A 27,724-nucleotide genomic window follows, 5' to 3' on the forward strand; every position below is an offset into this window, starting at 1 on the left:
ACAGATAGTGAATGGGTGACCAAGAGACAAGGCAAGAGCAGGAAGGTAGTGCAGGAGTCCCCTGCGATCATCGCCCTCCAAAACAGATATACCATTTTGGATACTGTTGGGGGAGATGACTTACCAGGGGAAGGTACCAGCAGCCAGGTTCATGGCACCATGGGTGGCTCTGCTGCACAGAAGGGCGGGAAAAAGAGTGGGAGAGCTATAATGAAAGGGGACTCTATTGTAAGGGGAATAGATAGGAGTTTCTGCGGCTGCAACCGAGACTCCAGGATGGTATGTTGCCTCCCTGGTGCAAGGATCAAGGATGTCTCGGAGTGGCTGTAGAGCATTATGGAGAGCGAGGGTGAACAGCCAGTTGTCGTGGTACATGTAGGTACCAACGATGTAGGTAAGAAGCATGAAGAGGTCCGACAAGCTGAATTTAGGGAGCTAGGAGTTAAATTAAAAAGTAGGACCTCAAAAGTAGTAATCTCTGGATTGCTACCAGTGCCATGTGCTAATCAGAGTAGAGGGAGCAGGATAGTTAGAATAAATACGTGGCTTGAGCAGTGGTGCAAGAGGAAGGGATTCAAATTCCTGGGACATTGGAACCAGTTCTAGGGGAAGTGGGACCTGTACAAAAGGGACGGTCAGCACTTGGGCAGGACTGGAACTGATGTCCTGGGGGTAACATTTGCTAATGCAGTTCGGGAGTGTTTAAACTAATATGGCAGGGGGATGGGAACCTATGCAACGAGAGAGGGCAAAGTAATATGGAGTCAGAAACAGATGGTAGAAAGGTAAAAAGCAATAATGGAAGGCTGAGTAAACAAAGGCAAGAAACAAAAAGGGCCACACTACATTATAATTCTAAAAGGACAAAGGGTGTTAAAAAACAAGCCTGAAGGTTTTGTGTCTTAATGCAAGGAGTATCCGTAATAAAGTGGATGAATTAACTGTGCAAATAGATGTTAACAGATATGATGTGATTGGGATTACAGAGACGTGGCTCCAGGATGATCAGGGTTGGGAACTCAACATCCAAGGGTATTCAACCTTCAGGAAGGATAGGATAAAAGGAAAAGGAAGTGGGGTAGCATTGCTGTTTAAAGAGGAGATTAATGCAATAGTTAGGAAGGACATTAGCTTGGATGATGTGGAATCTATATGGGTAGAGTTGCAGAACACCAAAGGGCAAAAAACGTTAGTGGGAGTTGTGTACAGACCGCCAAACAGTAGTGGTGATGTTGGGGAGGGCATCAAACAGGAAATTAGGGGTGCATGCAATAAAGGTGCAGCAGTTATCATGGGTGACTTTATTATGCATACAGATTGGGCTAACCAAACTGGAAGCAATACGGTGAAGGAGGATTTCCTGAAGTGCATAAGGGATGGTTTTCTCGACCAATATGTCGAGGAACCAACTAGGGGGGAGGCCATCTTAGACTTGGTGTTGTGTAATGAGAGAGGATTAATTAGCAATCTCGTTGCGTGAGGCCCCTTGGGGAAGAGTGACCATAATATGGTGGAATTCTACATTAGGATGGAGAATGAAACAGTTAATTCAGAGACCATGGTCCAGAAATTAAAGAAGGGTAACTTTGAAGGTGTGAGGCCTGACTTTGCTATGATCGATTGGCGAATGATACTTAAGGGGTTGACAGTGGATGACATTTAGAGACCGCATGGATGAACTACAACGATTGTACATTCCTGTCTGGCGTAAAAATAAAAATGGGAAGGTGGCTCAACCGTGGCTATCAAGGGAAATCAGGGACAGTATTAAAGCAATGGAAGTGGCATACAAATTGGCCAGAAATAGCAACAAACCCGGGGACTGGGAGAAATTTTAGAACTCAGCAAAGGAGGACAAAGGGTTTGATTAGGGCAGGGAAAATAGAGTACGAGAGGAAGCTTGCAGGGAACATTAAAACGGACTGCAAAAGCTTCTATAGATATGTAATGACAAAAAGGTTAGTAAAGACAAACATAGGTCCCCTGCAGTCAGAATCAGGGGAAGTCATAACGGGGAACAAAGAAATGGCAAACCAATTGAACAAGTACTTTGGTTCGGTATTCACTAAGGAGGACACAAACAACCTTCCAGATATAAAAGGGGTCCGAGGGTCTAGTAAGAAGGAGGAACTGAGGGAAATCCTTATTAGTCAGGAAATTGTGTTGGGGAAATTGATGGGATTGAAGGCCGATAAATCCCCAGGGCCTGATGGTCTGCACTTAAGGAAATACTTAAGGAGGTGACCTTGGAAAAAGCGGATGCATTGACAGTCATTTTCCAACATTCCATAGACTCTAGGTCAGTTCCTATGGAGTGGAGGGTAGCCAATGTCACCCCACTTTTTAAAAAAGGAGGAAGAGAGATAACAGGGCATTATAGACCGGTCAGCCTGACATCGGTAGTGGGTAAAATGATGGAATCAATTATTAAGGATGTCATAGCAGCGCATTTGGCAAGAGGTGACATGATAGGTCCAAGTCAGTGTGGATTTGTGAAAGGGAAATCATACTTGACAAATCTTCTGGAATTTTTTGAGGATGTTTCTAGCAGAGTGGACAAGGGGGAACCAGTTGATGTGGTGTATTTGGACTTTCAGAGGGCTTTCGACAAGGTCCCACACAAGAGATTAATGTGCAAAGGTAAAGCACATGGGATTGGGGGTAGTGTGCTGACGTGGATTTAGAATTGGTTGGCAGACAGGAAGCAAAGAGTAGGAGTAAATTGGTACTTTTCAGAATGGCAGGCAGTGACTAGTGGGGTACCACAAGGTTCTGTGCTGGGGCCCCAGCTGTTTACATTGTACATTAATGATTTAGACGAGGGGATTAAATGTAGTATCTCCAAATTTGCGGATGACACTAAGTTGGATGGCAGTGTGAGCTGCGAGGAGGATGCTATGAGGCTGCAGAGTGACTTGGATAGGTTAGGTGAGTGGGCAAATGCATGGCAGATGAAGTATAATGTGGATAAATGTGAGGTTATCCACTTTGGTGGTTAAAAACAGAGAGACAGACTATTATCTGAATGGTGACAGATTAGGAAAAGGGGAGGTGCAACGAGACCTGGGTGTCATGTTACATCAGTCATTGATGATTGGCATGCAGGTACAGCAACGGTTAAGAAAGCAAATGGCATGTTGGCCTTCATAGCGATGGGATTTGAGTACAGGGGCAGCGAAGTGTTACTACAGTTGTACAGGGCCTTGGTGAGGCCACACCTGGAGTATTGTGTACAGTTTTGGTCTCCTAACTTGAGGAAGGACATTCTTGCTATTGAGGGAGTGCAGCGAAGGTTCGCCAGACTGATTCCCGGGATGGCGGGACTGACATATCAAGAAAGACTGGATCAACTGGGCTTGTATTCCCTGGAGTTCAGAAGAATGAAAGGGGATCTCATAGAAACCTTTAAAATTCTGACGGGTTTCGACAGGTTAGATGCAGAAAGAATGTTCACAATGTTGGGGAAGTCCAGAACCAGGGGTCACAGTCTAAGGATAAGGAGTAAGCCATTTAGGACCGAGATGCGGAGAAACTTCTTCACCCAGAGAGTGGTGAACCTGTGGAATTCTCTACCACAGAAAGTTGTTGAGGTGAATTCAATAAATATATTCAAAAAGGAGTTAGATGTAGTCCTTACTACTAGGGGGATCAAGGGGTATGGCGAGAAAGCAGGAATGGAGTACTGAAGTCGCATGTTCAGTCATGAACTCATTGAATGGCAGTGCAACCTCGAAGGGATGAATGGCCTACTCCTGCACCTATTTTCTATGTTTCTATGTTTCTCTGTTAAATGTACAGGGCTTTCATGGGACCACATCTGGAGTACTGTGCACAGTTTTGGTCTCCTTAGTTAAGGAAGTTGTTTCCCCTGGCTGAAGAGTCTAGAACTAGGTGGCATAGTCTCAGGATTAGGAGTCGGCCATTTAAGAGTGAGATGAGGAGGAATTTCTTTACTCAGAAGGTTGTGAATCTTTGGAATTCTCTAATTCAACGGGCTGTGGATGCTGAATTGTTGAATATATTCAAGGCTGAGACAGATAGATTTTTGCACTCTAGGAGAATCAAGGGATTTTTTGATCGGGTGGGAAGGTAGAGTTGAGGTTGAATGTCAGCCATGATCTTATTAAATGGTGGAGCAGGCTTGAGACACCGTATGGACCACTCCTGCACCTAATTAAAATGTTCTTATGTTCTAGTTAAATGACAATATTGTGAACAATATTCTCTCATTTCTGCATTCAGTTCTGGTCAAAAAGGCAGAAGGAAAACTATCAATTCCTGGAAGGTGTACTCAGAAAGACCACAAGGCCAATGCCTGGTATTAGAGGACTATGTAATCGGGAACGATTAATGAAACATGGACTCTTGAGCATTGAATGAAATTGTGAAAAGGGGACATTAGAGGAGGTATACAAGCTGGTAAAAGAGTTGAGCACAAATCCTAAACTGAAAATCCCGTGCAGTACTGAGGGAGTGCTGCACTGCCGGAGTTGCCACCTTTCAGATGTGAAGTTAAACTGTGCCCCATCTGCCCTCTCAGATGGTCATAAATGATCCCATAGCACTATTTCGAAGAAGAGCAGGGGAGTTCTCCCTGATGTCCTGGCCAATATTTATCCCTCACAACAGTGACTAAATTTCTAAAATTGGTTGTCAAAGCACTTTGGGACATCTGGAGGTCATGGAAGGCGCTATATTACTGCAAGTCTTTCTTTTTAAATGGAATAGGAACGGTTAATTTTGTGCACTATTGTAAGTTAAATAACAAATGAAGTTCATGGACACTTTGGGGCCACAATTGATGAACATACCGCCCACTGCTGCCCACTGCCGATATTCCTCTGCTCGAAGTGCCCGGTGCCACTTTCGACGTGGCCTGCAGCGGGCGGGAAGGGAGAGCCGCCGGGAAGCGCCCACTGACGTCAGAGGACGGCCGGCACGTAAGTAGACTCCCACCCGCTGAGATGTCAGATTGGTGCGGGTGGGAGTCAGCTGGAGTCGACGGCAGGTCAGCGATGGACCACTGCGTGGAGACTGCTCTGTCCTGAATGGTCAAGATCCTGTAAAAAAGGTAACTGGAATGTTTTTAAATTATTTTTTTACAGGTACTTACCTGGATGGGGCCCCTGAAGGTCCTCAGATGTTTTTTTTGGTTGGTGGTGATTTTTATTTTTACCTCTTCGACCCTCCGTGGGCCCAACTCCATCGTCCGCGGCGTTACTTGGGTGACAAGCGCCTCTGCTGCTGAGAATGAGTCCATCCGCCCGCTGCTGCCCAGACTGGCGGCGAACGTCGTTGATTTGCCGCCCGCCGACCTTTGAGGCAATGAAAACCCTGCCGAAAGTACTGTCCGGTACCTCGGCGGCACATCGGCAGCACTTTGGGCGGCACTTGGGCGGGCGGAGGCCTTGACCAAGTTCGGCCCCATAGATACAATCAGGCAAAAGGCAACATCGGGACCAAGGACAGGAATCACTTTTTCTACAATGAATGATTAAAAGGTCTTCTGACTAGGGTCTTGGGGACAAAATCTGTGGAACCATTGAAAAGGTTGTTGGATGCTGTGATAGGGGATCACTATGGAAGGGTGAGCTAGATGGGTCGAATAGCATCACTCATTTTTGTGACTAAATTTGAAATGTTTGATGCAATGCTGAGCCAAACAATACCGAGCCAAACTAATTAGGAAGACACCATATTTCATTTTGAATAATTAGTCAATTTTAGCCAGGTCCCACTGACAAAAAAAATAATAAATGAGTCAACCAAAGTTACCACTTCTAGTAAATATCCAGTGATCCCTAATGACAGATGCACCTAAACAGGCAGCAGCTAAGTCAAAATTAGGATTGCCCTCAGCGAAGATGCCACCATCAACTAATTTGCTAAACCCTAGTCTCACATACAAAACACGGCCTATTGAGTAAATTACTTGAAGGTTTCTGTCACCTGTGGAATAATATTCCAGCTGTGCGTTCAGTCAGACAAAAGTGTGTTCAGCGCTAGGCTGAACGCTACAATCAGGGAAATAAGCAGGCATCACAAAGTTCGCATGTTGCCTGCAGGCCTCTGAACGAGCTCGGATTGTTAGCAGATTGCGAATCCCGCGCCCGTTTTGGGGGCCAAACAAATTTTTAGGCCTATGAATCTGCACCAACCCCACCATCCCTGCCCTCCTCACCGTTGTATTTACTGGGTGCGTGATTAATGCAACACAACCTCATATATTTCTATTATCTTTCAGAAGGCAGACCGAAAAGCACTGTAGTGAGATGAAGCCAACTGCAAACCAACTAAGTGGCTTGAATTCCACTCAACTGCTTCCATGAACTTCTCATACCTGCATATCTGCTCCCTCCACCCTTACCTCCTGCAACAAGATCATAAAGTTCTTTGTCACTATGATTAAGATCAGGCATTCATCTAAGTACAGGCAGACCTGGTCGAAAAGCCAACAAAGAATGACAAAAAATGATTAAGAAAGGGAAGATAGACTATGAAAGTAAACTAGCATGAAATATAAAAACAGATACCAAGAATTTCTATACATATATAAAAAGGAAAAGAGTGGCTAGAGTAAATGTTGGTCTCTTAGAGGACGAGACTGGGGAATTAGTAATGGGGAACATGGAGATGGTAGAAACTCTGAACAAATATTTATATCAGTCTTTACGGTAGGGGACACTAATAATATTCCAACAGTGGATAGTCAAGGGGCTATAGGGGGGGCGGAGGAACTTAACACAATCACAATCACGAAGAAGGTGGTACTTAGTAAAATAATGGGACTAAAGGCGGACAAATCCCCTGGACCTGATGGCTTGCATCCTAGGGTCTTAAGGGAAGTAGCGGCAGGGATAGTGGATGCATTGGTTGTAATTTACCAAAATTCCCTGGATTCTGGGGAGGTGCCAGCAGATTGGAAAACTGAAAATGTGATGCCCCTATTTAAAAAAGAAGGCAGACAAAAAGCAGGAAACTATAGGTCAGTTAGCCAAACATTTGTGGTTGGGAAAATGTTGGAGTCCATTATTAAAGAAGCAGTAGCAGGACATTTGGAAAAGCAAAATTTGGTCAGGCAGAGTCAGCATGGATGTATGAAGGGGAAGTCATGTTTGACAAATTTGCTGGAGTTCTTTGAGGATGTAACGAACAGGGTGGATAAAGAGGAACCAGTGGATGTAGTGTATTTGGACTTCCAGAAGGCATTTGACAAGGTGCCACATAAAAGGTTACTGCACAAAATAAAAGTTCACGGGGTTGGGGGTAATATATTAGCATGGATAGAGGAATGGCTGACGAACAGAAAACAGAGAGTAGGGATAAATGGTTCATTCTCGGGTGGCAATTAGTAACCAGTGGGGTGCTGCAGGAATTAGTGCTGGGACCCCAACTATTTACAATCTATATTAACGACTTGGAGGAAGGGACCGAGTGTAATGTAGCCAAGTCTGCCAACGATAGAAAGATGGGAGGAAAAGCAATGTGTGAGGAGAACACAAAAAATCTGAAAAAGGACATAGACAGGCTAAGTGAGTGGGCAAAAATTTGGCAGATGGTGTATAATGTTGGAAAGTGTGAGGTCATGCACTTTAGCAGAAAAAAATCAAAGAGCAAGTAATTATTTAAATAGGGAAAGTTTGCAAAGTGCTGCAGTACAGCGGGACCTGGGGGTACTTGTGCATGAAACACAAAAGATTAGTATGCAGGTACAGCAAGTGATCAGGAAGGCCAATGTAATCTTGGCCTTTATTACAAAGGGGACGGAGTATAAAAGCAGGGAAATCTTGCTACAGTTGAACAGGGTATTGGTGAGGCCAAACCTGGAATACTGCATGCAGTTTTGGTTTTCATATTTACGAAAGGATATATTTGCTTTGGAGGCAGTTCAGAGAAGGTTCACAAGGTTGATTTCAGAGATGAGGGGGTTGACTTATGAGGAAAGGTTGAGTATGTTGGGCCTCTACTCATTGGAATTTAAAAGAATGAGAGGTGATCTTATCGAAACGTATAAGATTATGAGGGGGCTTGACAAGGTGGGATGCAGAGAGGTTGTTTCCACTGATAGGGGAGACTAGAACTAGAGGGCATAATCTTAGAATAAGGGGCCGCCCATTTAAAACTGAGATGAGGAGAAATTTCTTCTCTCAGAGTTGAGGATCTGTGGAATTCGCTGCCTCAGATAGCTGTGGAAGCTGGGACATTGAATACATTTTAAATGGACAGTTTCTTAAATGATAAGGAAATCAGGGGTTATGGAAGCCGGGCAAGGAAATGGACCTGAGTCCATGATCAGATCAGCCATGATCGTATTAAATGGCGGAGCAGGCTCGAGAGGCCATATAGCCTGCTCCTGCTCCTATTTCTTAAATTCTTATTTTCTTATGTTCTAATAGCCATAGTAAGCTTTTAAAATATATATCCACATATTAGCACTCATTCTGCAATGGGTACATGAGACTTGGAATGCTACAGAAAACTAATAAGTTGTGATGAATGTCCGAAGTGTAATAAACTACCCAAGGCATCAAAGGCATGCACATGAATGGTCGTAGCTAACCTTACCATTAAACGAGTTTAGATATCAACAGCATGGACATAGAATGTGATGACAATGGGGACCCACAATTATCCGATGTAAATAAACCTATAAAAGATACAGCACACTGAAGCTCCTGCGGAACTTCAATCTAGTCTTGCTGATGGCAGCATATGCAGTCAGGACGGCACGTTTGCGATCTCCTGAACGAGTCCTTGGTATGTGTAATGGTACTTCTATCTCATATACACTGCATGGCCAAGTAGTTGTGTTTTATTATATTATTGATTTAATTTAATAAAGTGTATTAGTCAGACTTTGTCAATGTTTCAAATTCCTTAAACTTTTATTAGGAGGTAAAGGATAATGACAATATCCTAGAATACCTCCGCATCAGGGTAATAGGGATACAGTATCAAATTTTGTCCGATTATACTTCCATGAAGTGCTGTGGGACTTTTTTCTATGTTAAAGGAGTTATACAAATGAAAGTTATTGATGGAAATTCTTTTGGGGTTTGCATAGCACCCCATGACCTAGATAGGAAGGAGAGTTCAGAAGCAGACAACAATTACAGATGCAATGATACCTGAAAGGGTTAAAAACGTTAGTATTTTCTAAAAGGTTTGTAGCTGAGCTTAGCTGAGTGTAGGACCGTAAAGCATAACTCTCAAGAAGAGAGTATCTGGCAGATGGAATTGAAAAACACATTTATCGTGGCGAAACTCGACAAATTAAGGGAAAGTAAGGGAATTAATCTTATAAAAACAAGCTGCAAGAACAGTTAGTAATTACTTGGCATGGTACAAGATCGTTATACAAAGAATGATTGAGACACCCCAGCTTTGTCTGTCAATTAACAGAAGATTTAGTCAAGGACGAGATAGTAGTAGAAAACAAACATTTGTATGACAAGAAGTTCACAGAAGTTGCTTAACCATAGAAAAATAATGATGTAGCACATAACTAATCAGCTAAGGGGCGCACGGAAATGGCATAATGAAATTGTATGTACCAATGAAATTGCCGTAACTAGATGAGGACTTGTGACATGTTAGGGGAAACAACCAATGGAAAACCTTCGCGCATATGCTTCATGATTTTGTATGTATTTTGAATGTATAAAAATAGCAGCCCCGAAGCTGCTCGGCAAGAACGGCTGGTTGGAACACCGAGTTACTGAACTCGTGTAGAGCCGCTTCTCCCTTGATCAAGTTCTTTATAATAAGCGATTCTTTTCTCCGAAATAGACCTGTGTTGAGTACCTTTGTGATACACCACAACAATACCTGTGGCATTTTCTCTGCATTGGCCCCTACCCCAGACCTCCATGTATAGACCGTTCTATGCATATTTCAATATGTCAGAGGATAGCCATCTTTGCTGCTTCCACGTCACAAGAAATACTGCTACCAAGATGCGCCATCTGCTGCACAATGACCTGCCGACAACGGGGGAGCCAATTTAAAACCGAGTTGAGAAGGAATTTCTTCTCCCAGAGGGTTGTGAATCTGTGGAATTCTCTGCCCAAGGAAGCAGTTGAGGCTAGCTCATTGAATGTATTCAAATCACAGATAGATAGATTTTTAACCAATAAGGGAATTAAGGGTTACGGGAAGCGGGCGGGTAAGTGGAGCTGAGTCCACGGCCAGATCAGACATGATCTTGTTGAATGGCGAAGCAGGCTCGAAGGGCTAGATGGCCTACTCCTGTTCCTAATTCTTATGTTCTTATGTTCTTATGTTATCTGGAAGAGGGGCACATTTTTCCTTAGAAATGAAAGTTATGTTTGCAAGAAGGCAATATGTTCATCACTTTCCCCATGGAAAGGAGGCATCACCTGGACAGTACAAAGCTTTGAGCAAAAGGCAAAGTTTCCTGAGATATAGTGCACTGTTAGTGACACTCATGTGACCGATAGGGCTCCTCATATTAGCCTCATGGTTTACGTAATCAGAAAGAATTTGCAATAATATTAGGGTGGTATCTGAACACATAACCATAAAACATCAAAGTTAATAGCAGAAAGATCAAATGATTGAGAGAATGTTTCGAAGATAGGCCCAAAAATAATTATACAATTGTTAAGCACATCAGGAATAAAGTGCTGGAATTAGAGGAATATGTAACGTCAATCACCATCATTCAGGAAACAGCCTTTATTATGCAGCAGTCCAGGATGTCTGCATTACTTGAAGAAAAAGAAACACCAGGTGGATGGTAATTGAGAGGCCAGGGCTAATATCACTGAGAAATACCCGATATGGAAAGATAGAAAAAGGAGCAACCATAGATTGCAAGGCTTGCTGGGACATTATATTCGGTCAACCTAAGAATTAGAGCTTACTTCAACAACTATACCAAACAAGCTGTCAGCAGTTGAAACCACGGGTTGCAATACCTTACAACAGCTGAGGTCATCTGTCTTTTCTGTTTAATTATAATCACAATGAGGATGTGATAACCAAAAACTAGACAGAGTGTACAGGGGGCAAGGAGAGGTTAGCCCAAAATAAGGAAAGGGTAGCTAAGACAAGTATCCATTGGATAACACTGAAGAGGTAATTAAGTGAACTGCTAGACTCTGCACTATTACAAAAAAAAGAGGAACCATCACATATGATAGGAGTTGTTTACTCGGGTGCATAAACATGTTCCAATTTCTGTGGATTGCGGAGTTGGTACCCTAGCCTTTGCCTAGGGCACTCTCCGTTTGTATGCAAGTAAAAATAAACTAACAGTCTGACGGCCTGCTTGTGTTAAGAGTCTTGCCTTGAATCGGTGTCTTCGACAGTATTCCTTGGAGGTTCCACCGAGATCGCATACTACTTGCCGGTGAGTAAACGGACAAGAACACGGTGACTCTCGAGGGAAGGACCCTAACTGGCCAGTTATCGGTGACATTTTTGTTGCTAAAGGGGCCCTTCCTTGGACAGTGCATGAGTGTAGTCTGTTTTTCTCGGCAAAAAGTACTGTGATCTGTAAGATCCATTTCAGGTTTAAAATAACATTTGTCTATGAGCTCTTAGGAAGACATAACTGGGAAATCAACAGGGGAGGTTGTGTTTCAGAAACGTATAAATTGGTTGAGACAAAACAGTGATCGGTTGATCAGCAGCGAGTGACTCGTGTCCAACAATATCTCAAACACCCAGACTGAGCCCGAATTAAGAGCCCAAATGGGTCACGTGACGGCCAGGTGAATTGGGTGTAGAGAACTCGTTTGGAGCGAGAGAACTGTGATACGGAGAACTGTGATATCTCAACCAGTTAAATATGGGTGCCGGAGCAAGCAAAACACCACCAAAGGGCACACCAGCCTATTTCATGCTCCAGAATTGTGGTCAGTCTTCAATTGATCACCTGAAAAAAAAATGGGTAAAGTGGACTAAGAGTGAAAATAGGCCATTTCCACCCGATGGTTCATTTAATTTAGAGAGAACAACATGTAGAGGAGTGTCTTATAAACAGAGACCCAGGGGAAAAAAGTAACAAAAAGAAAAGAGGCCTGGGTTCAGATTCTTCAAGCCCACGTAAAATTAACAGAGAAAGTAAATCAATCATGTATATGGATCCAAAAATAGAGTTGGCCAAACAATAAGCTTTGTTGAATGAAGAAAGACTTTTGTGAATGTCTGTTTTTAAATGAGAGTACTTGTGTGATTTTGACTGCGGAATGAATGAAAGCCTGTTTGGGAAATTGGTGGAGTTGTCTGTTTTAGCTTCACTCACTTTTTAAAACAGAGTGAATTTTTTTTTAACCCTTCGTTGTGCTGTCCTGTATGTGGGAAGTTTAAGAGTGTGAACCTTATTGAATTACATTTTAAGTTAGAAATGCAGGTGTGGATTTATTCGGATGATAAGTTATGGAGCTAGGAAATGAACAAAGGATAGGTTTGTTGAACAAAAAATTTTTAAAAAGCGTGGTCCTGTTGGTTTTTAAAAATTTTTTTTGACACGCCCACTTGTCAAAAAGAAAACACACAAATCATTGATTACATTGGGTTGAAAGACATAAATTTAGCCTAGGAATGAGATAAAGAACAGAGAAGGGAAGTAGTAATGCATTTTTTTTAAAAGCCTGCATGGTCTCTCGAGGCTGCACTCCCATGCCCTTTGTGTAAAACCTTGATGCGAAAGCTTCTAGCTCAGTAAAGAGATTTTTAAATAAAAGATTGGCAGTACAATATCTGAATTTGGATCTTGAGATATTTCAGGTGATTCTCCTTGATAAACATTTTGGATGCTGTGAGTTTGGAAGCCTTTTAATAAAGTTACATAACTACTGAGTCAGGAGCTGAAGCTTAAAAGATGTAATTTATGAGAGACAGTATCATAAAATTGAAGTTACATAGTAAAAGATTGGAGTTTTTAATGTTCAGCTTCTAAACCAGGAGTTGGGCACACAATTATAAAACAAGTACTTTGCATTCTATGATCCGTGAATCACTATAAGCATAAATGAGAAGTCCGATTTAAAAAAAAACAGTATTACCATATTTGACATTTTGTAATCCAACAATAAATACAAATACAAAAGTGGGGTGGAAGATTATATCTTGGCAACTTGGTATGCACCAGGTATTTCGGCAATTGTAAAACAAATCTGTGAAAATTGTGTTACCTGTCAGACAATGAATCCAGGTAAAACGGAAAAGGTAGAATCTGCCTCCCACCCAAATCCAATGGGGCCTTTTGTACATTTGCAAATGGATTTTATTGAATTACCCCCATGCATGGGATTTAAGTATGTATTAGTAATTATAGATGTGTTTTCTAAATGGGTTGAAGCTTTTCCATGTAAAAAGAATGACACAACTACTGTCACTAAGCATTTGTTAAAAGAAATTGTGCCACAATTTGACATACCTGTACAACTCTCAAGTGACAATGGGTCACATTTTACTGAGACAGTTGTGAAAGAAATGTGTCAAGCGTTACAAATCGACCAACATTTCCACTGCAGTTATCACCCACAGCCAGCTGGATTGGTGGAGAGATACAACGGAATGTTGAAGAATAAACTAGCAAAGTTATGTGATGAGACTGGACTCAAATGGGTTGAACTGTTACCTTTGGCAGTAATGGTAATACGATCAGCAACAAATAGAACGATAGAAGGATTATCACCACATGAAATTGTCATGGGACGTCCCCATTGTTTTCCTTTTTCTGCACCGTTTACTGCTAAACAAATGGATATCCACAAAATGGAAGAAAATATGCTAAACTATTGCATTGCTTTAACAAAATGTATTTCTAGCTTTCAGTCCCAGGTAAAGGAAGCCCAAATTGATCCTGCCGAAGGAAGATGCCATAGCTTGGAGCCTGGCGAGTTCGAGTACATGAAGGTGTTCAAGAGGAAAAATAGTCTTCACCCAAGGTTTGAAGGTCCATTCCAGATCCTGTTGACCACCAATACTGCCATGAAGATAAAGGAGAGACCAACATGGAACCACGCCTCACACTGCAAAAAAGCTCCAGAACACGAGGAAAAGGAATCACCAACCCCATCAGTAAAGGGAAATGGACATTAGGACTATGTTTCCTTGTGACACTTATAATACCTGTAATGCCGGAATTGCATGTAAACACCTTCTGTATATGTCCCACAAATACGCTACGGAAAACAACAAGGAAGGAGGTTGTTGGATATGTACCCAAACCCCTCTCCACTCTAAAGGAGGGATTCCTCTTAGACCTATCCCACTTAACCTGTCAGAAGTAGTAGAATGGTAGATCTACCAGAACAGCACACGCCAATTCCCTAGGATGATAAGAGTTGCGTCTGTGGTAGTATACCCACCATCGGGCGACGGGAAGATGGTGGCATTCTCTAGTTTATCATTTTACCCCATATCTGCAGAGCCCTGGGAAAGGGGGGTGGATATCGTCTGAATACCTTTGAAGGGTGGTACCAATCGAGGTATGACCACTCCCAATAGCCTCCCTTCCTCACCCTTACCAGGGCCACAGGTATGGGAAGGCTGACGGGGACAATATGTTTAGTAAGGAACTTGACCGGGGGAATATTCGTAGCACGAGTCAGTGCGAATATAATCTTACAGTGGTGGGTACTCTTGACGAGTTTCCCCTTTATACGTCCTCTCAGTTTTATGGTTGTACACTGGATGTCCCATATGTCAACCAGATAGGTACTTTCAACGATTCCCTGGTATGCTAAGGGTTTGATGTGGATAAAACCACCTCGTACACTGGAACATACTTTGTTTGTGGCCACAAGGCCGACCCCTGGTTGCCAAGGGGCTGGACAGGATCATGTTACCTGGCACATGTGGTACCATCCATTCATCACTTATCCTCTCTAGCAAATCACCCGCATTATCGATCCAGCCGAGCCATTACAGAAACACAACGATTCTTTTCTATCCTTGTTCCCCCTCTAGTAGTAGCATTTGCCATAAGAGAAATAAGAAAAGTGGCTAGAATATTAGAAGAGGTAGCAAACGACACTGCAGAAGCTATAAGCGGATTAAACGATGAGATGGTGGCTATAAGAACAGTAGCTTTGCAAAATAGAATGGCTCTAGACTATCTGCTGGCAGAAAAGGGTGGAACATGTGCACTAATAGGGTCTGAGTGTTGCACATACATTCCTCACAATTCTGAGGAAATAGGTAACTTAGTGGACCACATCCGGAAGGAAGTTGAAAAGTTAAAGAAACCAGGTTCCTGGGGCATGTTTGATTGGGCAGGCGGATGGTTCGGGCCTATAGGTCAAACCATAGTACAAGGGCTGATCATATTCAAGGTCATTATCTTTGCTTTATATTTGGTATTAGTCCTGATAAAATGCTGCTGTGCGCCACTAGGGGCTACAGCCGTACCAGCGGGGGTGGCCACCATGATGGTAGCCACAACCTCAGAAGCCTCAGAGAAGGAAGAAACCATGAAGATGGAGAGACTCTGTAAAATTCAGTTGGACTAAAAGTTATTGTCCCTATAGGGACAAAAGGGAGGAATGTGGAAAGACAGAAAAAGGAGCAACCATAGATTGCAAGGCTTGCTGGGATATTATATTCGGTCAACCTAAGAATTAGAGCTTACTTCAGCAACTATACCAAACAAGCTGTCAGCAGTTGAAACCACGGGTTGCAATACCTTACAGCAGCTGAGGTCATCTGTCTTTTCTGTTTAATTATAATCACAATGAGGATGTGATAACCAAAAACTAGACAGAGTGTACAGGGGGCAAGGAGAGGTTAGCCCAAAATAAGGAAAGGGTAGCTAAGACAAGTATCCATTGGATAACACTGATGAGGTAATTAAGTAAACTGCTGGACTCTGCACTATTACAAAAAAAAGAGGAACCATCACATATGATAGGAGTTGTTTACTCGGGTGTATAAATATGTTCCAATTTCTGTGGATTGCGGAGTTGGTACCCTAGCCTTTGTCTAGGGCACTCTCCCCTTGTATGCAAGTAAAAATAAACTAGCAATCTGACGGCCTGCTTGTGTTAAGATTCTTGCCTTGAATCGGTGTCTTCGACACCTAACAGCAGGCTTATAGCCTAAGCATCAGTCATCACCTTCATTTGCAAGAAGAGCGTGGCATCCAGCTTTGGCACAATGAAATAATGCATAGGGCAAAGATCATTATTGGTATAGTGTTTTAAATGGTACCTCAGAAGTAATTCTCCAGGGCTGTGCAATGAATCACAGACGCCACATGAAGTGTGAGCAAAAGTGAGGCGCATACTCACCATTACCTTCTTCCCCATACCAGCAAATCTCTTCCACGTTCACAGCGGGTACGAGGATCTGGGCGGCTGCATTGACTTGGTTGGCAATTGCCCTCCATGCAACTGGCACCTGTGCTTTAACTGGAGTTTCAAATAGGGCCACCTTCCTGCAGTATACCTCCAAATCCAAAGGTGGCTACATATTGCCAGTGTGTGATTGAGAACAATAGTTCATTGTTCTGTCACTGTTACAGCAGGCCAAGCTATCTGGGAAAGCTATTGATATGCCAATAACTTATTCAATTGCGCGGCTGCATCAAGCTGTGCATAGACCCTTCGTACGCAAACGCCAAGTGTCAGTACGTGCTGAGATTCTATCTGTCCCCGGTGTTGTGAAGGATGGGTCTGGCCAGGCTGCCGTGGAACGCTCCGAGCAGTTGGAACGTGCCTCAGCACCTGTCCTTCAAGAAAAACACTTTTGACTTACAAGACCATAAAGCAGTGGTCGGCACGCAAGGGCCTGGATACCCTACAAAAGAAGGCGATGATGGATCCTGTCGGATGGTTCCCCGAGCAGACTGTCGAACTCGTTTGGCAGAATGTCTCATCGCCAGAACTTTCACACAAGCACCAAGACGTAGCTTGGTTGGTGGTGAGAAGGGCCCTACCCGTCAGATCCTTCACGCACAGCCAGGATTTCAGAGACACGGCACTCTGCCCCCAAGTTGGCTGTGGTGCGGACGAGACTGTCAGCCATCTCCTTTGGGACTGTCCCTTTGCAAGGCAGGTCTGGAAGGAGATGCAGTGGTTGCTGTCGAGGTTTATCCCAAGCAGCTCCGTAACACAGGACTCTGTGCTCTGCGGACTGTTCCCAGGGACACACGCTGAGACATACATCATCTGCTGCTGGAGGGCCATCAACTCGGTGAAAGATGCTCTTTGGTCTTGCCGAAATTTGCTGGTCTTCCAGAGCAAGGAGATATCCACGTCTGCGTGTTGCAGACTGGCGCAATCCAAGATCCAGGAGTACGTGCTGAGGGATGCACTAAATATTGGTGCAGTCGCCGCAAAGGCACGGTGGTGAAGAGCCACAGTTTAAGGCCCTTCCACCACGGTAAACCCAGGGGCTGGAATCAGTATCAAACTCCCCTCGGGCTGTACTTGTAAACCTTTGATCTGAAAAAACCTATGAAGTGCCATGTATAATGCAAGTTCAGCAACTGTTTAGTAATGTATGTTGTAAAGAAATGTAACTGTACCCTCACCCGTTCCATGTACTGTATAGTGCCACATGTAACGTAATTTGATGACTGTATTTCAATGTATCCTGGATTGTACTGAATTGTACCCTGAAATATAAAGCAAGCAAATGTATTGAACGGAACTGCCATCAGCATCCAAATGTACTGAACTGCCTTCCAATGTATCGTGCAAATTTTTATATGAATAAAGTATATATTTTGAAATTAAAAAAAAATAACATTCAATTTAGGCCAATGGACTCACATCAGAACATTATTTAGAGCCTGCTCTTGGAACTTCCAGCACTTTGAGCTATTGACTCAGGTGAACCTGTGACAAGCAGAAACACAACCCGATTTTTACCTGACATGTGAGAAAATAAATCCTACTTGAACTAAATAAAAGGTTGCTCCCAAAATGTGACTTAACTCAATAAGAAACTGCATGAAACATTAAATTAAATTTAGAATATAAGATAGTATCTGCAGCACCAAAGAATTATTGCAACATTCTTCTTACTTGTATTCCCTCTAATATACTAAACCTCTATTCTGCAATAATTTACATTGCTCTTACCTGTACGAGGTGAAGGTTCAACAATGACATAACCCGAACCACTGGGTAATATGCGCTTCTTGACATTGACCCCACTGAAAATAAATTATTATTATTATTGTACATTATGCCACAATCCATGAATTGTAACAAGTGAAAGTTTCAAATGACTGGAAGCTTAGCAATACAAGGTGGCATTGTATTATTTGGGCACACGGTCAGCGGAACACAAGGCTCTCCCTGACCCCCTCCCATGACATACCCGAGTGCTGAGGACCATTCCTCTCGTCTGTGATTATGCTCCCACCCACTGCTCAGCTGCCTCTTCCTGCCAGTTTTGGGCAGTAGAATGACTGGCTATGTATGTGAGTTTCAGCCCTCGCCCACCCAGGTTATAATCGGAGTGTTTTTCTCGCTTCCAGCCGTTTCTGGCGCGGAGCGGTGCGGGCACCAATTTGGGCAGGTTGGCAGCGCAGCCGTGGCCTGCGCTTGCTGTCGAGTCAGATTGTGTCGCCACGACCTGCTATTTTAGACGTCGCTGCTCGAATGTTCGCCCTCTCCAAAGCAGACAAATCTGAAGGTGTGTTCAGCTGCATGACGGACCCACACTAACGCTACTTAAAGGGACACACACAACTTTCAAGTAAGTTTTAATTGTTGCTTTTATGCTGGTTCCTGTACAGTTTATTTGAGTAGGGTCTTGGTTGTAAGACATTTAAAACATTGTTAAAGTGCAGAGAGAATGCTGCTGGACATTTGAAAGGCTTTGGCCGAGAAATTCGGGTCATTTGCACCTCCCGTTAGCACACCCAGTGGTTTGCTAACGGGCCGTAAATGATTTTTCACCCAGGTGTGGCACCACTAACAACTCCCACTAAATTACACTGAAGTTTAGTGCCGTCAGTAACCCATAGCGGCCCGCTCCACTGCGTTGGTATTGATGACCTCATCACTGTGCGCAGTGCCCCGTTATTGCCCCGGAACAAAAATTGGGGAGCACCCCCTGAAGTTGCGCCAGGCAATGCCAGCAACAGCTTCTGGGGACGTGAACCATGCTGCAGGCCGCTCTCGGGCAATACTGAAAGGGGAGGTGGCGGCCATTTAAAAACTGACAAATATCATCTGTGCCCCTTAGGCGCTTCGATCGCGGGGACCATGCCGCGATTGGTCAGCTCGCCACTCTGCTTGAGTGCCAGGCTGTTGGCACAGCACCCCCGCTCCCCGCTGGTCCAGGGAGACCCGTTTCTTCACTGCAGAGTTTGCAACTTGGGCCCTTCCCTTTAATGAAAGGAAGAACCCCTCCTATACGGCAGCGCTACACGGCCCAGTGCATAGTGCTGCGGCCTGCTCCCGTCCACCTTACTACCAGCCCAGAAATGAAGTGGAGCGCTTTATTTTGTGCTGCACTTACTTTCAGGGGAGGTAAACTGAATTTTGTGAGTAGGGCAGGTCTTCCGCACCTGACGCGAAATGTCCAGCTTCCAGGATGTTACCACCCCCCCAAACGCGGTGCAATGGAATTTCATTCCCTTTGTCTCTTAAAAGGAGGGGTCTTGAGACCACCACTTGCTCCCAGTCCTGGGGGCTCCAGTCCCCCTTGGGCTACAACACGGCATGGAGATGGAGCAGAGGCAGCAAAGGGAACAAGCTGCTTGCAAAGAGAAGTGGAGGAGGAAGAGAAGGAGGAGGAAGTGGAAGAAGCGAATGGGAGGAAGCGGAAAAGGAGGAAACGGATGTGGAGGAGGAAGAAGTGGAAGGATGGAGGCAATCCATACTCCCCACACACACACTCCCAACACTCCCCACACACACACACTCCCCATTCATTCTCCTCCCCTTCATTCTCCTCCCCGTCTTCTTGACCCAATGGCTGGACAGGTTGAATTTGTTGGGTGTGTGAAATGAGGAAGGCACAAGGGGAGGACTGTGGTGAGGAGAGGGGAGGAAGCTAAAGGTGCACCATGTGCAGCTTGTACATCAGAAGAGATTGTGGGATAAGGGGAAGTACGAGCGAGGTACCCCACATGGGTCTGGAACAAAAACAAAAATCTATCCCATTAACTTACCACCCGAGAAAAAAGTTTCAGACTTTATGATTTTGCTGCGTTTTAGCTCTCTCCCTCTGTACCACATAAGAGTCCCTGTCTGGGAAACAGGAAGTTGACCAATTCCAATGCATCGGGTAATGATGCCCTTCAGACAGCTCTTGGAAATGTTCGAGAGTGGCCGAGGATTACTTACCCTTTGAAATTTCCTCCCTCATTGTATAATTACTAAATTAACAACCGCTTGCTGCCCACTCAACAGCTACTCATCTCCAAATACTTGCTATGACAAGTGCCGGAAGTTTTCCATGTTCAAGTTTTTAAATTGACATTCCAGCTTAGATAGGCCTAGTTCTAGTCTAGGCACAGGCTCGACGGGCTGAATGGCCCCCTCCTGTGCTGTAAGCATTCTATGATTCTATAAAATGAATCCATCAATCCCATGCTGAAAAGGAGTATGGATCGGAGATAAGGCTACAACACTGTAGTGCCGCATCTCCAACCCATGATCCCTTCAGTTGCACTGGAACATGAGGTTGGTGAATTTATCCTTGTCTCATAATCTGAGCTCGGGATGTGAAGAAAAGTAAAACAAACATATAAATGAGAATGTTCAGTGCCATACCTTTGGAAATAATGTCCTTCTTCTCCTTTTAAGAGTTTCTGCTGATAGCCTCCCATCATATGGTTGATACGAGCAGAGCAGGGGAGTTTCTGTGGTTTGTAACAGAACCAGGGCTCCCCAGTTCTGGGATCAGTAAAGTTACAGAGCGGTTCAGTTTGAGGCAAACAAAGATCACACACAGTGGTCTCAGAGATATCCCCTGATTTGAAGGTACTTTTAAAATACACTCTCTCTGGCCAATCATTGCGTAGCCTGTCAAGTGCTTGGATCCCTTCACTGGGATGAACCAAGGAAACAGACACTTCAACTTTCCCTGGCCAAGATAAATTAAAATTTATATAGTAAAATCCATTTTGGTTATCTACAACGGTTCCTGCTGAACCGGCTTTTAAAGCTGGGGTGTGGATCCGGCCTTGAAGATAGTCACCCCCATATTGCTTTGGGTGTCCTTCAAAATCATTCATACGCAGCATCACTTGTAACTGATCACCAACATAGAAAGTCTTTCCAGAATTTACAATAACAAAGTGAACATGTGATGGGTCGCTGCTTTTCAGAAAGGGAACAGCAGGCTTGGGTGGTTTTGGCCATTCAATCATTTTCATAAGGATTGTCCCCTCTGACCTTTCTTCAGGGGTGAAGCGCTGATTCTGGTAGCCACATTGCAACAGTCGGTCCGTCCAAAGAGATGTTGTTTTGTCCTTTGGGTGTTCTATTATGGGATCAGATTTCGGAGCTGGGTAACTCTTCCAATTTGCCTCTGATCCAGAGGTTGAATATTTATTGCCCTGTGGAAAGGAACAACTATTTAAAATTAACATATTCGTACTTCAGGTGCACTTTCTAAATCACACCCACCTCCAGCCAAGAAAGATGCATGGAATTAAAAAGGGGAAACAATTCTTAGAAAGTTGTTCAGGATCTTGCTGGATGGGAACATGTTTGAAAATTGTTGAAGGAAGGAACCGAGGCCTGGAAAAGAGCATTCATTGACTCAATCCCTCTACCTATTGCTTCGATGAGGTTTCCTCTCAGCTGTAGTTGACAGGATTCATGACCATATTTATCACATTTCCCAAGCCTATGATCTCATCCCCTGTCGCTCCTCTCATAGCAACAGGGACCCCTCACCTTCACCTTCCATCCCACCAGCTTCCCCTATGCCAAATTATTTTCTGTCACTTCTGCTGCCTAAGGACATGACCCCCACCATCAAGTGCTTTGTCCCCTCTGGGATACAGTCGTTCATTCTTCTTCCAATCTATCTTCCAGCTGCCTTTCCCAACACCGCTCCCTGAAACCTGAGTAGATGTAAGAAGAATTGATTCACCCATTCCCACACATTGTCCAGGGCACCAATTATTGCAGTTTACCTGTATGTTGGCAGGTCTCGTACATTGCATTCACTCAGCAAGATTTGGATAAATGAAATGCAGTTTCAGTAATTACTTTTTTGAACACCTTCTTTCTGTCTGCAAGAGTGAGTCATAACTCCCTGTGGCTCATTACTTCCAAATTCCACCTCCCATTCCTACTCTGAAATCTCTGGCATTCTTCCCTGGAATGTTGCAAGCATCAGGAACAGAGGGCAGCCCTCTGCCACACATGTAGCAACTGCAGACCTGAGCTATCTTTCTCATTTGCTTAGAGGTAGGGATACTGGAGGTGCATTAGTGTTTGCGGGAAGATATCAAGTTAATATTACCGCTGTTTACCTATTATTGGAACATATTTCTAGCCCTGGAGTCTGACTTATAATGCTGGCCCATCTTTATTTCTGGGGGCAGGGAGCCTGCTGTCTGCTCCAAGCATTTTGAGGAAGCTTTTTTACTGCCTTCTTTTGACTTGGGGCTCAAGGTGCCAACATCTGCGGACTGCCTCCTGGTATTTGTGTTGTTGAGTCTTTTTCTCCATGGTCCAGTAGCAGAATCACTGGCTCCTGTAAAACTGGGGGGCAGATTTGAGGACACATGGATGCCAGAGGCCGGCTCACAGGCCATGAGACAGCCAATTCATCTAAAGAAATTGTTCCATTGAGTGGTCCTACAAAGCAGGAGACCCACTGGAACAATACCCAGAAAATGAATGGGCAGTGGTGGAAACAGAGGCAGTCACAGTCGTGGGAGGGGAGGGAAAAACCCGAGTCGGGGGACACCCAAAGGTGCACTCCTGCTCCTCCTGGCCCACAAAGCAACTGCAACAACAATCTCACCATTTTGCCATCCCCTGGCCCTTCTGCTGCTTGGCTCCGTGTTTCCAGGGTGATGTTGACATCCCTGTTACATTGTGAGGGCTGCTCCCGGGCTTCCCCAGGATTTCTGGCGAAAGCGCCTGATCAGCCCAGTGCAAGCGACTTGTGCTGAGAGCAGGAAAAGGTTCCCTTGTGGGCTAAAGAGGGGCCTGAACTGCAGAGCAATGTGCAATTGATGCAAGAAGGAATCAATGCCATTTCTAAAATGGCCCTTTGATATTAAAAAGAAATCCTGACGTCTTTTGTCGTCACCCCGATCTCGACCTCCTGTTGCCCCCCGCATAGCGGCAGCGTGCCGCTCTGGGATCCGCTGCTTGTGCGGGACAGGTGTCTCTGATGTGTCGCTATAGGAGCAAGTGACTGCCATATTTATATAACTTATCCTGTCCCTTTGATTTGGGATGAGATCAGTGGCAAGTCAGCAGGCGGATGTTCCATCCCTCTACATTTCTGCAGGCGTAAAGCTGCCACAGAATTTCTTCCCCAATATCGTGAACTGCAGATCAGGAAAGGCACAAGTTCCATTTCCAGTCAGTGCTGAGTTGGCTGGTCTCAGCCAGGCAGCAGTAAGCGTGCTACAATTGGTCTCAGCAGCTGTAGGTCTCCACACCCCCTCCCCAGTCTCCCCAACCTTCCCAGTCTCTACATCCCCTCCCCAGTCTCTCTCCCCAACCTTCCCAGTCTCTCTACCCCGTCCCCAGTCTTTCTCCCCAACCTTCCCAGTCTCTCTAACCTCCTCCCTCCCCCACCCCAAGTCCCTCTTCCCAACCTCCCCAGTCTCTCTCCCCAACCTTCCCAGTCTCTCTATCCTCTCCACAGTCTCTCTACCCAACCTTTCCAGTCTCTCTAACTTCCTCCCTCCCCCACCCCAAGTCTCTCTTCCCAACCTCCCCAGTCTCTCTCCCCAACCTTTCCAGTCTCTCTATCCCCTCCATAGTCTCTCTACCCAACCTTTCCAGTCTCTCTTCCCCCGCCCAGTCTCTCCCCCACCCTCCCCCAGCCTCTCTCCTTCCCCCTCCCAGTCTCTCTCTCTCCCCAGTCTCTCTCTCCCATCTCTATCTCTGTGTGCACCTGCTCCCCAGTCTCTCTCTCTATCCCCTCCCCAGTCTCTCACCTCTCGCAGTCTGCCCCCAGCCTCTCCCCTCCCTCCACAGTCTACCTCGCTCTCCCTCCCCAGTCTCTCTTGCTCTCTCACACTCCCAATCTCTCTTTCCAGCCCCCTTCCAATCTCTCTCTCTCCAGCCCCCTTCCAATCTCTCTCTCTCCCCTTCTCTCCATCTCTCTTACTCACCACCAGTCTCTACCCATCGCCAGTCTCTCTCAGCCTCTCTCCCCAGTCTTTCTCGCCCCCTCCCCGGTCTCTCTCACCCCCTCCCCAGTCTCTCTCGCCCCCTCCCAAGTATCTCTCTCCCCACCCCCAGTCTGTCTCTCCCAACCACAGTCTCTCATCCTTTTCAAACTCAATCTCTCCCCCCTCCCTCCCCGTTCTCTCTCCCCCCTCTCCCAGTCTCTCTCCACCACCTGCCAGTCTCACTTTCCCCCTTCCCAGTCTATCTCTCCCATCCCAGTCTGCCCCCTCAGTCTCTCTTTCTCTCCACCCGCCCCCATGTGTCTCTCTCTTAACCCTCCCCAGGCTCTTTCTCCCTCACCAGTCTTCCCCTCCCAGTCTCTCCCCCTCCTTCCCCAGTCTCTCTCTCTCTCTCCCTCCCCAACCTCGCTCTCTCACCCACCCCCAGTCTCTCTCTCTTTCTCTCTCCCCCACCCCCCAGTCTCTCACTCTCACAAATCAAGTCTCTCTCTCTCTCTCTCAATCCCCAGTCTCTCTCTCTCTCTCTCTCCCCAGTCTCTTTGTCTCTCTCTCTCTCTCTCTCTCTCTCGCCCCAGCCTCTCTCTCTCTCGCCCCAGTCTCTCTCTCTCTCTCTCCCACCCGACTCTCTCACCCTCTGCCCCCCAGTCTCTCTCTCCCCCCAGTCTCTCTCTCTCCCCCTCTGCCCCCAGTCTCTCTCCCACCCGTCTCTCTCGTTACCCCTTCTCCCCAGTATTTCCCACCCTCTCTCCCCACCCCGTCTCTCTAATGCCCTCACCCCTCCCGAGTCTCTCTCGCCCCTCTCTCCAGACTCTCCCACTCTTCTCAGTCTCTCGCACACCTCGCCTCAGTCTCTCTCGCCCCCCCCCTCTCAGTCTCTCTCTCCCTCCCTCTCTCCCCTCAAATGTCTCTCCTCCCAGTCTCTCTCCCCATCCCTCCCAGTCTCTCTGCCACCACTCGTTCACCCTCCCCAGTCTCTCCCCCATCCCCAGTCTCTCTCTCCCTCTCCCCAGTCCCTCTATCCCCCCTCCCCAGTCTCTCGCACCCTCTCCCCAGTCCCTCTATAGCCCCTCCCCAGTCCCTCCCCCTCCCTAATCTCTTTCACCCTCTTCCCAGTCCCACTATCCCCCACCCCCCGTCTCTCTCCCCATTTCCCAGTCTCTCTCACCCTCTATAGCCCCCTCCCCAGTGTCTCTCACCTTCTCCCCTGTCACTCTATCCCCCCCCCACCAGTATCTCTCTCTCCCCCCCAAGTCTCTCTCTCTTTCTCTCTCTCTCTCTTTCTTGCCCCAGTCTCTCTCCCCCATCTTTCTCTCTCCCTCTCTACACCCCAGTCTCTCTCCCCGCAGTGTCTCGCCCTTCCCAGTCTCTCCCCCATCCCCAATCTCTCTCCGCCACTCTCTAGTCTATAAGAACATAAGAAATAGGAGCGGGTGTAGGCCATACGGCCCCTCGAGCCTGCTCCGCCATTTAATACGATTATGGCTGATCCGATCATGGACTCAGGTCCACTTTCCTGCCCGCTCTCCATAACCCCCTATTCCCTTATCATTTAAGAAACTGTCTATTTCTGTCTTAAATTATTCAATGTCCCAGCATCCACAGCTCTCTGAGGCAGCGAATTCCACAGATCCACAACCTTCTGAGAGAAGAAATTTCTCCTCATCTCTGTTTTAAATGGGCGGCCCCTTATTCTAAGATAATGCCCTCTAGTTCTAGTCTCCCCTATCAGTGGAAACATCCTCTCCGCATCCACCTTGTCAAGCCCCCTCATAATCTTATACATTTCAATAAGATCACCTCTCACTCTTCTGAATTCCAATGAGTGGAGGCCCAGCCTTCTCAACTTTTCCTCATAAGTCAACCCCCTCATCTCCGGAATCAACCTAGTGAACCTTCTCTGAACTGCCTCTAAAGCAAGTATATCCTTTCGTAAATATGGAAACCAAAACTGCATGCAGTATTCCAGATGCGGCTTCACCAATACCCTGTATAACTGTAGCAAGACTTCCCTGCTTTTATACTCCATCCCCTTTGCAATAAAGGCCAAGATTCCATTAGCCTTCCTGATCACTTGCTGTACCTGCATACTAACCTTTTGTGTTTCATGCACAATTCTCTGCCCCAGCCCAGTCTCTCCGCCCAGCCCCCCATTATTTATTTAACCCTTTGTAATCTGCATGACACCTGACCACCAGAGGGCCCACCTATTGGAGTCCTAAGGGATCCCAGCATTCCTTGGGAGCACAGTTTGTAAGTAGGCCACCCAAGAGGTATCTGCACTCTGGAATCTTATTAAAGGAGCTAAAGTCACACTTGCCCATTACACACAGTACTTAGTTTCACCCTTTATTATGAGTGTAACACCCCCCAACCACAGTCTCTCTCCTCCCCTCCCAGTCTCTCTTCCTCAGTCTCTCTTGCTCTCCACCCCCACCCCGTCTCTCTAACTCTCTCTCCCCTCCCCAGTCTCTCTCAGCCCCCTCTCCAGACTCTCTCTCCTACTCTCTCCAGTCTCTCTCTCCCCTTCCCAGTCTCTCTCTCCCCCCTTAGTCTCTATCTCTCCCTCCCTTCCCAGAATCTCTCTCCCCCCTCCCCAGACTCTCTCTGCCCCTCTCCCTCCCCAGATCCTCTCTCCCCTCCCGAGTCTCCCTCTCCCCCACTCCCCAGTTTCCCTCTCTCTCTCTACCCCTCCCCAGTCTCTCTCCCCCATCCCCAGTCTCTCTCCCCCATCCCAATCTCCCCCTGCCTCCCCTGTCTCCCCCTGTCTCTCTCTGTCTCACCCCCAGACTCTCCCTGCCAGTTTCTCAATCCCCAGTCTCTCACTCTTCCACTCTCCCCCCAAATCTCTCACTCTCCCACTCTCCCCCGAGTCTCTCTCCTCCCAGTCTCTCTCCTCATACCCCCAGTCTCTCTCCCCCCACTCTCTCCTCCTACCCAGTCTCTCCCCGTCCCCAGTCTCTCCCCCTCCCCAACCCCAGTCTCTCTCCCCCACCACAGTCTCTCTCCCCCCTCCCATCCAAGTCTCTCTCCCCTTTCCCTCCCTAGTCTCCCTCTCTCTCTCTCTCCTCCTCAGTCTCTCTCACTCCGCCCCCCTCTCTCTCCTTCTCAGTCTCTCTTTCTCACTCTCCCCAATATCTCTCTCCCCCTCACTATCTCTTCCCTCACTCCATTCTCTCTCTCTACAGTCTCTCTCTCTCTCTCCCTCTCTCGTCCCAGTCTGTCTTTCCCCTCCACCCCGCCCCCAGTCTCTCTTTCTCTCTCCCCCAGTCTTGCTCACACCCCCGCAGTGTCTCTCCCCTCCCCTGTCTCGATCTCCCCTCCGCCCCAGTCATTTTCTTTCTGCCCGCGCCCCCCGCTCCCAGTCGTTCTCTCTCCTCCTCCCCAGTCTTTCTTTCCTCCTCCCCAGTCTCTCTGAGTTGAAGAGATTGCAAAGTTGCTGTTTAAAGAATGGAC

The 27,724-nt window shown here is 46.1% G+C and overlaps 1 protein-coding gene across 1 annotated transcript in view; it reads right to left on the reverse strand.

Moving 5' to 3' along the window:
• Positions 1 to 21,532, reverse strand: part of LOC139275785 (NXPE family member 3-like) — a 50,496-nt gene extending 28,964 nt beyond the window's left edge. The window contains exons 1-2 of the mRNA XM_070892987.1: positions 20,712 to 21,532; positions 18,063 to 18,136 (exon numbers count right to left, since the gene is read on the reverse strand). Of these exons, the coding sequence (XP_070749088.1) occupies positions 18,063 to 18,136; positions 20,712 to 21,532 (895 nt within the window). The remainder of the gene's footprint in view (positions 1 to 18,062; positions 18,137 to 20,711) is intronic.
• Between the last annotated feature and the right edge of the window lie 6,192 nt (positions 21,533 to 27,724).

The sequence above is a fragment of the Pristiophorus japonicus genome, chromosome 11 (genome assembly GCF_044704955.1).
Source record: "Pristiophorus japonicus isolate sPriJap1 chromosome 11, sPriJap1.hap1, whole genome shotgun sequence".
NCBI lineage: Eukaryota > Metazoa > Chordata > Chondrichthyes > Pristiophoridae > Pristiophorus > Pristiophorus japonicus.